This window comes from Zalophus californianus, chromosome 4 (assembly GCF_009762305.2).
Source record: "Zalophus californianus isolate mZalCal1 chromosome 4, mZalCal1.pri.v2, whole genome shotgun sequence".
NCBI lineage: Eukaryota > Metazoa > Chordata > Mammalia > Carnivora > Otariidae > Zalophus > Zalophus californianus.
Genome location: NC_045598.1, coordinates 169,910,151 through 169,922,746, shown reverse-complemented (window position 1 = coordinate 169,922,746; position 12,596 = coordinate 169,910,151). Strand labels below are relative to the sequence as shown.

The 12,596-nt window shown below is 47.7% G+C and overlaps 1 protein-coding gene across 1 annotated transcript in view; it reads left to right on the top strand.

Annotated features, from left to right (window-relative positions):
• Positions 1-6,606: 6,606 nt before the first annotated feature.
• EXT1 (exostosin glycosyltransferase 1) overlaps positions 6,607-12,596 on the top strand; it is a 281,189-nt gene continuing 275,199 nt past the window's right edge. Inside the window, exon 1 of the mRNA XM_027608895.2 lies at positions 6,607-8,334. Within this exon, the coding sequence (XP_027464696.1) occupies positions 7,373-8,334 (962 nt within the window). The 5' untranslated portion in view covers positions 6,607-7,372. The remainder of the gene's footprint in view (positions 8,335-12,596) is intronic.

Below are 12,596 nucleotides of genomic sequence, written 5' to 3'. Positions count from 1 at the left end.
CTCCCCCTGAAGTTTGAGTCTGTAGAGGGCAGGGGCTGTGTGGCACATTCACTGCTAAAGGGATCAAAGTCTTTGGAGGAACCAGAAGCTACCACGACCAGCCAGCAGGGCCGAATGTCTTTGTCTTCCACCAGGGGTCAGTAAAACTTCTATTAGACTCCTAGGATGGCATCCCAACTTCCCTAAGGGTAACGTCTTGGTCACTCTTTGTCCCTCGGAAAGCATTCACCAACAAGAGGATGTCCTATCGCTGGGAAGAGCAGTTGTTGTTAAAGTTGTTAAACACATACAAAAGGCACAGCTGAATATAAATATCTACGGGTTGGACTCTACCAAGCACTGGAGTTAACATCATAGAGAGAGAGTATCAGCATACTGCGCACTGGAATTAACATCTTAGAGAGAATTCTCAATTTAAATGTGCTGTTTTGATAAGTACTAAGGCAAGCAATCTTGCCTATCTGGCCTAGTCCAGTGACTAGGGCTTATAGGCTTGACTCTGTCATAGTTTCTTCTTCCCTTCCGGGCTTGCTATCCTGGCTTACAGTGGTTGTTATCACAAGGAAGAAAGACTTTCAAAAATAGGTACTAGACCCATCAACTTGACTCCCTGCTTCCACTTTCGCCTTCCTGTCAGCTAGCGGGAGCTGTGAAAAATGGAAATCACATCATATTCTTCCCCTGCTTCAAATCCTCCAAGGCCTACTCGCCCCACAGAAAATAAAATCCCAACACTTCACCCCCCTGCAGGGCCAAGGCATGCTCAGTTTTCTGCAACTGATCTCATCTCCTGATCCTTTCCCCTGCACTCAACACACCCCAAAAACAGTAGCCCTTTCTGCTGATGGCTCTAACTCAGTGATTCTCAAAGTGTGGTCCCTGGATCTGCAGCATCAGCATCACCTGGGAAGCTGCTGGGAACGCAGAGTCTTGGGTCACACCGCAGATCTACTGAATCAGAAACTCTGGGGGTGGGCCCCAGCCATCTGTGTTTTAACCAACCCATCTGGTGATTCTGATCACTGCTGAGGTTTGAAAACCACCTTCAATTTTTCAAACTCACTTCTGTCTCCAGGTCTATGTACTTGCCAGCCCCTTTACCTGGCGCACCCTTCCTGGGGCTCTGGCCTCATCATTGAGACAGCAGCTGAAATGTTAGCCCCTCAGAGAGACTTCCCCTAGCTGCCTATTCGACATGTGCCTCCCTGCCCTTCTTCATCCCACTCTATGCCAGAATCCTTTGATTAGAGCTATCCGAAATTATCTTGCCTATTTATTTATTTGCTATTTTCTTATCTCGCCCATTAGAATGAGAGCAGATTCCTTATCTACTTTTATCCCCCAGATCCCAAGTGTCCAGAAGCATGCCTTGTGCAGACGAAGTTCTCAGTAAAAGTTTCTTAAATTCATGTCCATGAGATTTTTTTGATCAGGCTGTCTTGAAGAGGGAGATAAATTAAATTCTCTAAAGGAAGCTGCAGTGTTGTGGCAAAGCCCAGGGAGGGAGTCAGAAGATGAAAGTCAAATTCTAAATCCTCCACTTGAAAATCAACTGACCTTGGGTAAGTCGTGTAACTAGATTAGGTGATCTTGCCTCCTACGGGCATTTAGCAATGTCTAGAGATGTTTCTGGTGTCAACTGGAGATGCAGGTGGGAGTGGGGCGTGCTGTTGGCACCTGATGGGTAGAGGCCAGGGATGTGGCTAAACATCCTACAGTGCATAGGCCAGCCCCCTGCAACAAAGAATTATGCTGAGCACAGTGTCAGCCATGCCCGGGCTAAAGAAGACTGAACTAGAGCCTTATGTAGTTCCTTTCTCATTAGTAAAACCGAGATCATATTCTCTTTCTAATCCATGGGGTGCTTGTGATGCTCGAGGAAAATTCTTCTCATGAAAGTGTTTTCTATATGACAAAGGACTATAGACAAATACCCTAAGTGTCTGGCACCATGCCTTATGCAGAATAAATGCTCAAAAAATATTTGTTCAGTGAATGAATGAATGAATTGCCAGGAGTCCCTTCCCAAGATTGAGCTTTTGTTTTCTCATTTGTGACTAAGGAAAAGGAGAGTACTATGTGTGCTGGGGACCTTGTGAGGATCGCAGAGACACTGTGTATTGGTCTATATGGGGCATCTCTGACTGTTTCAGGTGGAAAGGTATCACGAAGTCCTACCCTGTGTTTTCCAGATGGAACCCTCAAAGCCTGGTATTCAGAAACAGTATGCTTGAGGTTTCCCTAAGTTCTGGCCCCTGTTTCCTGGTTGGGAATCTCTCCGCCCCTCCATCATGCCCCAAATCTTTTTGTCCTTGTCTTTTCTCACCTTCTGCAACCAATCAGCATATACCCAACAGGGTTTCCAGCCTTTTTAGGAGCCAGGATTACTTACTGTCAGAGACCCCATCGCACATCACCAAAACATGAAAATGTGCCGACATCAAATGAAAAAAAGAGGGTGTATAACTTTATGAAGATTGGATTGCCTAAAGTTACATTTTAGAGAATTTAAACATGTATTAATTTCAGTATTTTAGTTTGTTTTCCCATTTTGGAGTCAATGATCTTCTCTGATAGCAAATATAATTATAGGCCCTTGAAAAGCATTTGTGTCTTTGGTGCTTTATATACTAAAAAAAAAATCTTCTTTGCTTTTTGTCCATTGGTGGGTTTTCCTTCTTCCCTTTCCTGTTTGCTTACAACAGTCAGTGACCATTCCACAGTCTATAAAGCATCTGGAAACGGTTGTTTCCAGTTTGGTGGGTGATAGTTCATGTTATTTAATGCTGTCAACTTGCAAACATGGTCTTATATCCATATTTGTCCAAGAGTGTGATGACCAGACCTCACATTTGCTATGTGCATTGTGGACTGCAAAGGGCTTTCTCATACATTATCCATTTGTCCTCATTTGATTCTCACAGTGGTCCAGTGAATTGAGCATGATATATATTACAGTTACTCCTGATTTTACCAAGGAGAATCCAAAGCTTAGGGAAGTGTAGGGACTCGTTCAAGGTGATAAAGTGGCAAAGCCAAGATGAGAATCCACATCTCCTGGATTTCTTGGGTGCCATGCTATTTTCAGATCTTTAGTTGGCTGTGGGAAAGAATTATTCCTGGAAAAGGAGATGAAGCAAGACTTGAGCACTGGGATAGCTTTAGAGGTGTGTGTGTGTGTGTGTGTGTGTACGCGTGCACTCGTCCGTGTGTGTGTGTGTGTGTGTGTGTGTGTGTGATACTAGAACTCTAGCCTTGAACATTCTCTATTTGCTCTATAGGCGATGGGATCAAATTAATTAATTAGTTCAACACATACTTATTTAGCGATGGGCACTGTTGTGGGTGCTGGGGATATAGCAGATAACAAAAAGACCACATCCTTGCCTCACGGAGCTTATTTACAACAGATAAATGATAAATTAGCAATCGATATATAGTACGGTGGATGTTGATTACTGTTAAGGAAAAAAAATAAAGCAGGGTGAGGGGGTGGGAAAATGGGGGAAGGATTGCTCTTTTATTTAGGGAGGTCAAAGGTGGCCTCAACAGTAACGCGGCATTTGAAAAGAGACTTAAAAGAAGTGAGGGAGTGTGTCATGTGGATACTGGGGGCATGCTGGCAGAGTTGAGGATGTGCAAAGGCCTTGAGGCAGTGACATGTTTGGTACACATGAGAAACAGTAAGGAAACCAACCTGCCTGGGGGAGAAAGAGTAGATTGGAATGGAAGGAGAGTTACTGGCAGGAAATGAGGTGAGAGGTATCCTGGAAAGAGAAGGAAGACAGGGAAGATCCTGAAGGATCTTACAGGTCACTGTGAGGGCTGTGGTTCTTATTCTAAGAGAGATGGGGATGCCTTAAGGACTTTTACCAGAGGCATTACACGATCTAATATACAATCTTGGAGGATTTATGACACTTTGGTTGGCCCTCTGTGAAGATATTCCTGGTTAGTAATATTTCTGTCTTGAACAAGAGACTCATTTCTGCCGTGGGGGTGTGTGGGGGGATTCTTTTGAAGCATGCTCAAGTGCTGTGGTGAAGTTGAATTTTAGTAATTCATTCATCATTCAGATCAGTGGTTGAGTTCCACCTAAGTGCCAGGAGCTACCCGAGGCTTTGGGGGTTCAAGAGTGAGACAGACAGGGCCCCTGCTCTCAGGGAGCCTCTACAGTGAAGAAATACAGACAGTAAACAAGCGAACAAATAAAAGATTTCAGCTAGTAAAACGGGCTAGGAAGAAAATAAAACGGAGATGTCATGATGATGCCATTGTAGGGGCTACTTTAGATTTCAGTTGGATTTTGAAATGTGGAACTTAGGCAAAAAAATCTTACACATGTGGGACAATTTACAGTTTACAAATTCAAAGAGGCTGGCAAAAAAAAAAGTGTTAATTATTCTGACTTTTTAAATGAGAAGCTGAGGTTCAGTGAGATTAGGCCACATGCCCAAGGCACTAGTAAATGGCAGATTTGGGATCTGAGTCCAAGTGTTCTCTAATTTTCAGTACCAAAACATTTCTCACAGTGTGCACCGCTGTGAAACGCACAGTAGGGCTGGGTAACCCTGGGACATGGGATGAGGGAATGAATGAGCAATGGTTAGGCAAGGCAAGAAGCAGGTGCCAAAGCAGGAGGAGAATGTGAAAGACTAAGGATGGTAGCTGGCTCCCCCTAAGGTCACATAGGACAACTGATAGGATGTACAGGGCCTAACATCCCCACATGCCCAACTTCCCATAGGACCCAGATAATCTGCATCCTGATCTCAGCAGAAGGATCCCTGCCTTGGATGGCTGCTCTCAGCAACCCCAGGCTGGGGAGAGCCCAGGGTCACATGTGGTTTCAATCACTGCATTTATCTGCATCATTGTCATCATATTTGGAAGACAACTGAAACCTCATTTTTGTCCCAGGCCTCTCCAAATTGTGCAGGGGGTACAAATCAAATCTGGGAAAGCTACCTCATCTTTGGCAGTTCAGAAATAGGGAGAGGCTTCAGGAATGTACAGTAATGTCCCACCCATGCCCCTTCCCCCCTTTATTAAAACAAATCTGAAACAACAAATGTCTAAAATTTTCCACTGGATCATTTCCCCCTGCCTTGTTATAACCATGCCCTTCGTCCACGCCCTGCTGGAGTTTTTTGCAGCCTGAGGAAAGCCGGGAAGTGTCTGTCCCTAGCTTTCAGTCACTCCCATAATAAACAATCACTAAACAGCTTGCTGCCCTAGGCAACTGTCCGGCCTGGCCAGACCCTATGGACTTCAGCTAGGGAAGAGGGTGGGAGATGTTCTCTGTAAAAAAAAATTCAGGCTCTGAGGCCAGGGAACTTGACTTTGACCAGAAATGTTGTTTGGGAGCTGGCACATCTTTGTGGGCCTGGAGGACACCTTTAGGGAGACTGCAGGTCTTTATCGGAGCTGTCTAATGACGTTCCCTGGGGGTAGCTGGCGCTTGGGGCTGCAGTGTGGGAGGGCGGTTGCCAGAAGGACCAACCATCTAGCACTAACTGGAAATAAGGTCATTTCCTGCCTCAAGTTTCCCTTCTACAGCTGGGACAGTTGGCAGTTCTACCAGTCATCCATTCCTAAGAGATATCTCCTTAGAAACCACCACCCCACCACTACAAAAAGAGAAGAACATCACTTTAGGGACTGGAACCAGCTTAAATTAACCTGTTTCTCTCCAGTCATTAGAAAACCTCCCCCCCCCCCCCACCCCGCGCTGTGATTGGAGCTCTTGGAAGCTTTCTACAGAATAGACGAAGGGGCTTCAGGAAGCGAGGAAAGGATGTGCACGTAGATAATGAGGATTTAGAATAGATGTATTCTGTCAGCACAGACACGAAGAATTGCACAGATTCCTCTTGATTGTAATATTTCCTCTTTATTGGGGGGGATTGGGGCGTGTCCTTAAGGACAGAAAAAGCAAAGCTGGGCTTTGTAGGGAATAAAGGACCTGTTTAAACGCTTGGGAGGAAATTTAAATACTGGTCCTCATGAGGGTCCAAGGTGGGCGGGGAGAGGCTTCCTTCTGGTCGGCGGTCGCATTCTGCGAAGTCTTTCCTCCCCCACCCCTCGGGCTCGCCACACCGCTCCATTTTCGAGCATCTTTCCCCAGGAACCCGCACACTCCCTGCCGCCTGCTCGGGGAGGCGTTCCCCGCAGGCAGCCGAGGAGACCGGATTCTCAGGGGCGCCCTGGGAGCGCCGGCCGGTCCCTGCTTCCCCGGCCGCCCCGTGCCCGCGGGCGCCTCTGGGCGGCGCTGGCTCCCGGCGCAGCGACAGCAGGCGGTGCGGCCCAGGCCCGGGTCCCGGTCTGGCCGAGCCTCTGGGCCGCGGGGCTCGCACCGGGCCGCCCCGCGCTCCGCCCGCCGACCGCGGCCGAGGTACCCCGGGGTCCCCGCGCCCCTCGCGCCCCCGCGCCGCGCCGGCGCCTCGGCCGGCGGCCGGGGGGTTATGAATGGGCGCAGCGGAAGCACCGCCCCCCCCGGACGTGACGCTCGGCCAATGGCAGCGCGGGCTGCGTGGATGGATGAGGTCAGCGCTGTCGTGTCGGGAATGGAATGTGTAAGTGTAACATTCAGAACCGGGTAACATTCGGCGACCGAACGCGGCGGTCGGCGGCGATCGCGCGGGGGCCTGCGAAGCGCCGCTCGGGGCCGGCACTGCCCGCGGGGAGGACGCGCCGCCGCCGTCACCCAGCGCCGCCGCCGCCGCCTCCAGCCGGGCCGCCGCGCGTCCCGGGGGCCGGCCCCGCGAGCGCAGGAGTAAACACCGCCGGAGTCTTGGAGCCGCTGCAGAAGGGAATAAAGAGAGATGCAGGGATTTGTGAGGTTACGGCGCCCCAGCTGCAAGATGCACTAGCCGGCTGAACCCGGGGATCGGCTGACTTGTTGGAACCGGAGTGCTCTGCACGGGAGTGTGGATGAGTTGAAGTTGCTTTCCCGGGGCTCGTTTTCCACGCTGCCGAGAGGAATCCGAGAGGCAAGGAAATCACTTCGCCTTGCCATTGATTGGGCATCGGGAGCTTTTTTTTCCCCCTCTCTTTCTTTTCCTCCGTCTTGTTGCATGCAAGAAAATTACAGTCCGCTGCTCGCCCGCCCTGGGTGAGAAATATTCAGCCCCGCTTTCTCCCGTCCATTGTGCAAGCCAAAGATGAAAGACCGAAGGGGAGAAAGTTAAAGAAATCGCCCACATGCGCTGGATCAGTCCACGGCTTGGGGAAAGGCATCCAGAGAAGGTGGGAGCGGAGAGTTTGAAGTCTTTACAGGCGGGAAGATGGCGGACTGGAGCTGAAAGTGTTGATTGGGAAACTTGGGTGATCCTCGTGTTTATTTACAACCCTCTTGACCCAGGCAGGACACATGCAGGCCAAAAAACGCTATTTCATCCTGCTCTCAGCTGGCTCTTGTCTCGCCCTTTTGTTTTATTTCGGAGGCTTGCAGTTTAGGGCATCAAGGAGCCACAGCCGGAGAGAAGAGCACAGCGGTCGGAATGGCTTGCACCACCCGAGTCCGGATCATTTCTGGCCCCGCTTCCCGGACGCTCTGCGCCCCTTCGTTCCTTGGGATCAATTGGAGAACGAAGATTCCAGCGTGCACATATCCCCCCGGCAGAAGCGAGACGCCAACTCGAGCATCTACAAAGGCAAGAAGTGCCGCATGGAGTCCTGCTTCGATTTCACCCTTTGCAAGAAAAACGGCTTCAAAGTCTACGTCTACCCGCAGCAAAAAGGGGAGAAAATCGCCGAAAGTTACCAAAACATTCTAGCGGCCATCGAGGGCTCCAGGTTCTACACCTCGGACCCCAGCCAGGCGTGCCTCTTTGTCCTGAGTCTGGATACTTTAGACAGAGACCAGTTGTCACCTCAGTATGTGCACAATTTGAGATCCAAAGTGCAGAGTCTCCACTTGTGGAACAATGGTAGGAACCATTTAATTTTTAATTTATATTCCGGCACTTGGCCTGACTACACCGAGGACGTGGGGTTTGACATCGGCCAGGCGATGCTGGCCAAAGCCAGCATCAGTACTGAAAACTTCCGACCCAACTTTGATGTTTCCATTCCCCTCTTTTCTAAGGATCATCCAAGGACAGGAGGGGAGAGGGGGTTTTTGAAGTTTAACACCATCCCTCCTCTCAGGAAGTATATGCTGGTATTCAAGGGGAAGAGGTACCTGACAGGGATAGGGTCGGACACCAGGAATGCCTTATATCACGTCCATAACGGAGAGGACGTGGTGCTCCTCACCACCTGCAAGCACGGCAAAGACTGGCAAAAGCACAAGGATTCTCGCTGTGACAGAGACAACACCGAGTATGAGAAGTAAGTGGCTCGGCTGTCAGGCCTCTGCCGGCCTGCCAGGGGCCCTGCCCACCTCAGCCAGGTGTGAGGTTGGGGGATGGGGTGGGGCAGAGGGGCCCTCCGGCCTCTTCCCCTCCGGCTTGGAGGGAGCCTGGGACTGAGCAGCCTGGTTCGGGCGCGTGGCTAGGAGCTGGGGACCGAGAGCTTGAGCTCCTTGGGCAAGCGGAGAAGCCCAGAGCACTTTTCCTGGGCCAAGTAGGCGACCGTGTCTCCCTCTGGCTTGGAAATCCTTCAGGGCCATGTGTCTTCTGTGAAAGGCGTGGGTTTGAGCCAAGTTTGGAAACCGTGCTTCACCAGTGGGTGAGGGAGGGTGCCCGTGAGGAGGTCTAGGGACCCCGAAGAGGCTCTGAATCCACCCACAGTCTGGAGACCTCCCCCCCGCCCCAAGATTGATGCTTTATTTGCTTTTCTCAGGAGCAGGGGTACTGCTTTCCCGGGAATTTTCCAGCCTCCAGTTGTCAGATTTCTGTACACCTTAAATTTACGTTAGTGGTGGAAGTGTTTTAATTTAAGCTACTAAACTTTCCGTGCCTGGCTTCTCCCTACCTTCCGTGGCGTTGACTTTTGCTAAGGGAGACCCTAAGCTGATCGGGGCCTGTGATCTTTCTTTCATTCATTCATTCATTCATTCATTCACTCATTCATTCATTCACCCATTCATTCATTCATGTATATGTGTTTGTATATTTGTATCCTATCTCCTTCCTAGGGAGAAGCGGTTTTTAAAATCTGGGCCTCTGCCCCACTTGCTGTAAACTCCAGTTGCTAATTTAGATTTTCCTTTCCCTTTTGTCTTTATTATTTGCATGTCAATCGGAGACTGTTACTCTTTGAATGGGCATGAGATGCCTCCTAACCCTCTGTAGTGAGGCTAGTTTTGTCCAGTTGCTAAGTAACTGAGTCGGATGCTTTGTAGCCTTTCTTTCTCTTCCTTTTCCCTCCAGTGACAGTCACTGACACACAGGATTTGGGGTCAAAGCTAGTTTCTACAAATCTGCTTTAACCTGAGCTTGGCGGGTCAGTTTCCAAGTAGATGGGGTCGGAGCCCCAGACTCTCACTTATAGCTGGCTGTGAAAGAGTTAGTGAGCTCCTACAGTGCATTTCCACGTTACGCCAGTTAAAAACCGGAGCAGCCTTGTGCTACCCAGGGAGGGAAGGGGGAACCTCTCAGCTGAGTACAAGAGGAACTGGCAGAGGTTGGCAGATTTTGCAATTGATTCATGAAATGCAGAATAGGGGAAACGCTTCGCAAACCTGATTGGCACAGGAAGGGCTATAGTGGGAAGGCAACCCTGAAAATGAAAGGTTTGATTGTAGTCTGTGGATTTCCTCAGACACTCGGGCTTCTGTAGGAGTGATTGGAAGGGAAATTAAAGTCCTCCTGTACTGGATCACAGACACCGAAGGAGAAAGTATCAAACCCTCGGATTCCCCAACCCCCAACAATCCTTGCCTTCCAAGCATAAGAAAACCAGAGGCTAGGGTCAATTATGAATCCATATTTTACTCTTCTTCAGGGACAGTTATGTGTGAATGTTGGGTGCAGCTGCGATGGATTAAAATTTTCTCACGAGAGAAACAAACTATGGTTAGTAATAAACTGCTTTGTTTACACGACATTTACATTGACCTATTCCTGTGGGTGCTTGTAAGAAAAAAATGCTTATAGCCTTTCAGGAATTCCTTTGTCTGGCTTATGCTGGAGTAACTCTAGATGAAGTCTAACCTTTTGGTGTCTTCTAAAGCAGTCTCACTGAATTTTGTGGAAGGATCGCGGTGGTCCTCATTCTTCTAAAGGAGCTGGAGCTGAGTTCTCAGCTTAGGAAATCTGAATGATAACATTTATTCGGAAAACACCCTCGATCCCATAAGACAATCATCTTTTTTTACCCTCTTATTCCCCAAATAAATATTTAATCTCTATATTCCCTGCTGAAGCTTTTTCTAGAGCTTGGCAATGAAGGAAGGAGGGGCTGGTTTCGTAGAACCTCTAATTTTTGCCAATTAAATCTAACTAATTTTTGACCTCTTTGGGATTGGGCCAGGAAATCTGACACCCACGCTCTTGTTTTGGGTTTAAAGACCACAAGGGGTCCGGCCCTCCGGATTGGGTCTCATCTGAAAAGTGGCATTTAGTTAGGAAAGCAAGTGTGCGCTTTCTCCCGAGGAGGGATTTCTCCAACAGAGTCACTTCTGGATGTTTTTCATGTTCCCCTTTTGCACACTTTCCAGCTCTAACCTTGTTCAGTGGGATGGGATGGTGCTGTAGAACATTCACGTTCATTAGCCTGGTCTACCTGGAGTTTTAACTCATTCCTCTCCTTGAGTTATCAGAACCTGTGATCATTGAGAAACGGTACTTGCAAACATGATTGCCTTTTACTGTTGACTTTGAAGCACATGAAGATGAAGACTGAGCCTGGAAACACAGTGACAATGCTCATGCGTAGCGAGCAACTGCATGCTCTGCTCAGAACCAACAACTCCTTTCCACCCTGTTTGCTGTGTTCTGGAAGTGAGTCTCGAGTATGTGAGATGCAGAACTCCAGTCTGGCACTAATCTCTCTCTTCAGGGTCTTAGAGAAGGAAGTACTATTGAAGTTAGGTCTGTACAAGTCATGTAAGTCTGATTTGTCATACTTGACTCATCGTGTGACTTTTGATTTGTTACCTCGGACGTTAGTTTATCCTTTTGTGGAATGGGTTTTCGAGTCCTTTAGGGGCGCTGTACGCATCTATTTGGTAATGTCTTGTAAAAACATGGTCAGTTTTTGTCCACTTCTCTTCATTAGCAGGTGCCTATGAAAAGCCTTCAGTTTAATTTGCTGCCACCAGCAGCCCACAATATAAGTTTGCTTTGGACTTACGAGGTCTGATAATTAGGTTGACAATTTATGGTACCACAGCCTAGTTAGGGTCCTACAGAATATACACAGGTGAACCAACAGAAAAAAAAAAAAAAAAAAACAGTTGCCCTTAGTGAAATTTAGCCTTGTGTGATGATGAGGAAGTCGTGCTAAGTGGTTGAGGACTTCCATCTCACCTGTACTTTTGTGAAAATCAGACATTACTGGAAGTATAAAAGAGCTGCGCGGTATGAGGGGAAATACTTTTCTCTTGTAACAGCAATAGTTTTGAGCCAGACTTCCAGGATTATATTAAAACATCCATTTTCATGACACCCATACTTAATTTTCATCAGTTGCACATATTAACAGATGTAGGTGAGACTGGCTAAAATAAGTTGCTGCAGTGATTACATGATTTGGAATGAGGCTTTAGAGAAATTCTGTTTGACTCCTTTGAGCTTCTTATGCATCCTTACAGAACTACTATATTTTTTTTTTGCATGAACTTCATAGTTCAAATCCCTTCAAGGGGCATTATTGCGAAGCTTCAAATTTGGCTTTCTGAAATAGAAGAAAGAGAAGGAAATGAGAGGTGGCTTCTATCTTTGACCCCTCCAAGGAAGGCAGTGGTGAGTATTTTAAGCAGTTCTTTTGGGAACAGGCAGGATTTTGTGCAGGCCTTTTTAATGTCTTTTCCTGTGTTTGCTGAAGCTCTGCCTCACAATCTTGGTATTTTTAAGGGTCCTGAAGCTAAGTGATCATCCAGCTTCCAGGATCTTCATTTTACAGATGTGGAAACGGAGGGATAGAATGTTTGAGGGACTTGCTTAAGGTTAAAAAACTGGTTAGTTGCAGAGGTGGGTAGCCCTAGGATGCAGGCCTTCTGAATTTTCCCTCTTGACATACAGTGTTCCATCTTCAATTGCAGATACACTTGAAAGCTCTTCAGTGGCTAGGAGATCCTTACTGATGTGGTTTCTTGGGGGATTTCTCTTGGAATCCTTAGGGGAGCTGAGGAAGACCTTGGACAAACTTGGAAAGAAAAAAAAAAAAACCGAAACGACATATGTGCACCATTTGTCATAGAATTTAAGGGGCTGATACACAGCCACCTCCTCAGACTTTCCAAATTCTTGCTCTAGGGCCTACCTTCTGCTTTTCATTGCTAACTAAGGTGTTGGTCCCTGGAGCTGTTTAGTCAAAGTAGGAGGTTTTTGGACCTTTCAATTTGGCCCTAAGGGATTTAGGGATAGACTATGAATTAACCGAATGATAAGTTGAATACAGATATGTTCATAGAAAAAGAAAATGTGCCCAAGTAGTAATTGTAAATGATTATTTGTTTATTTCCCACCATCCCAAACTATATTAAC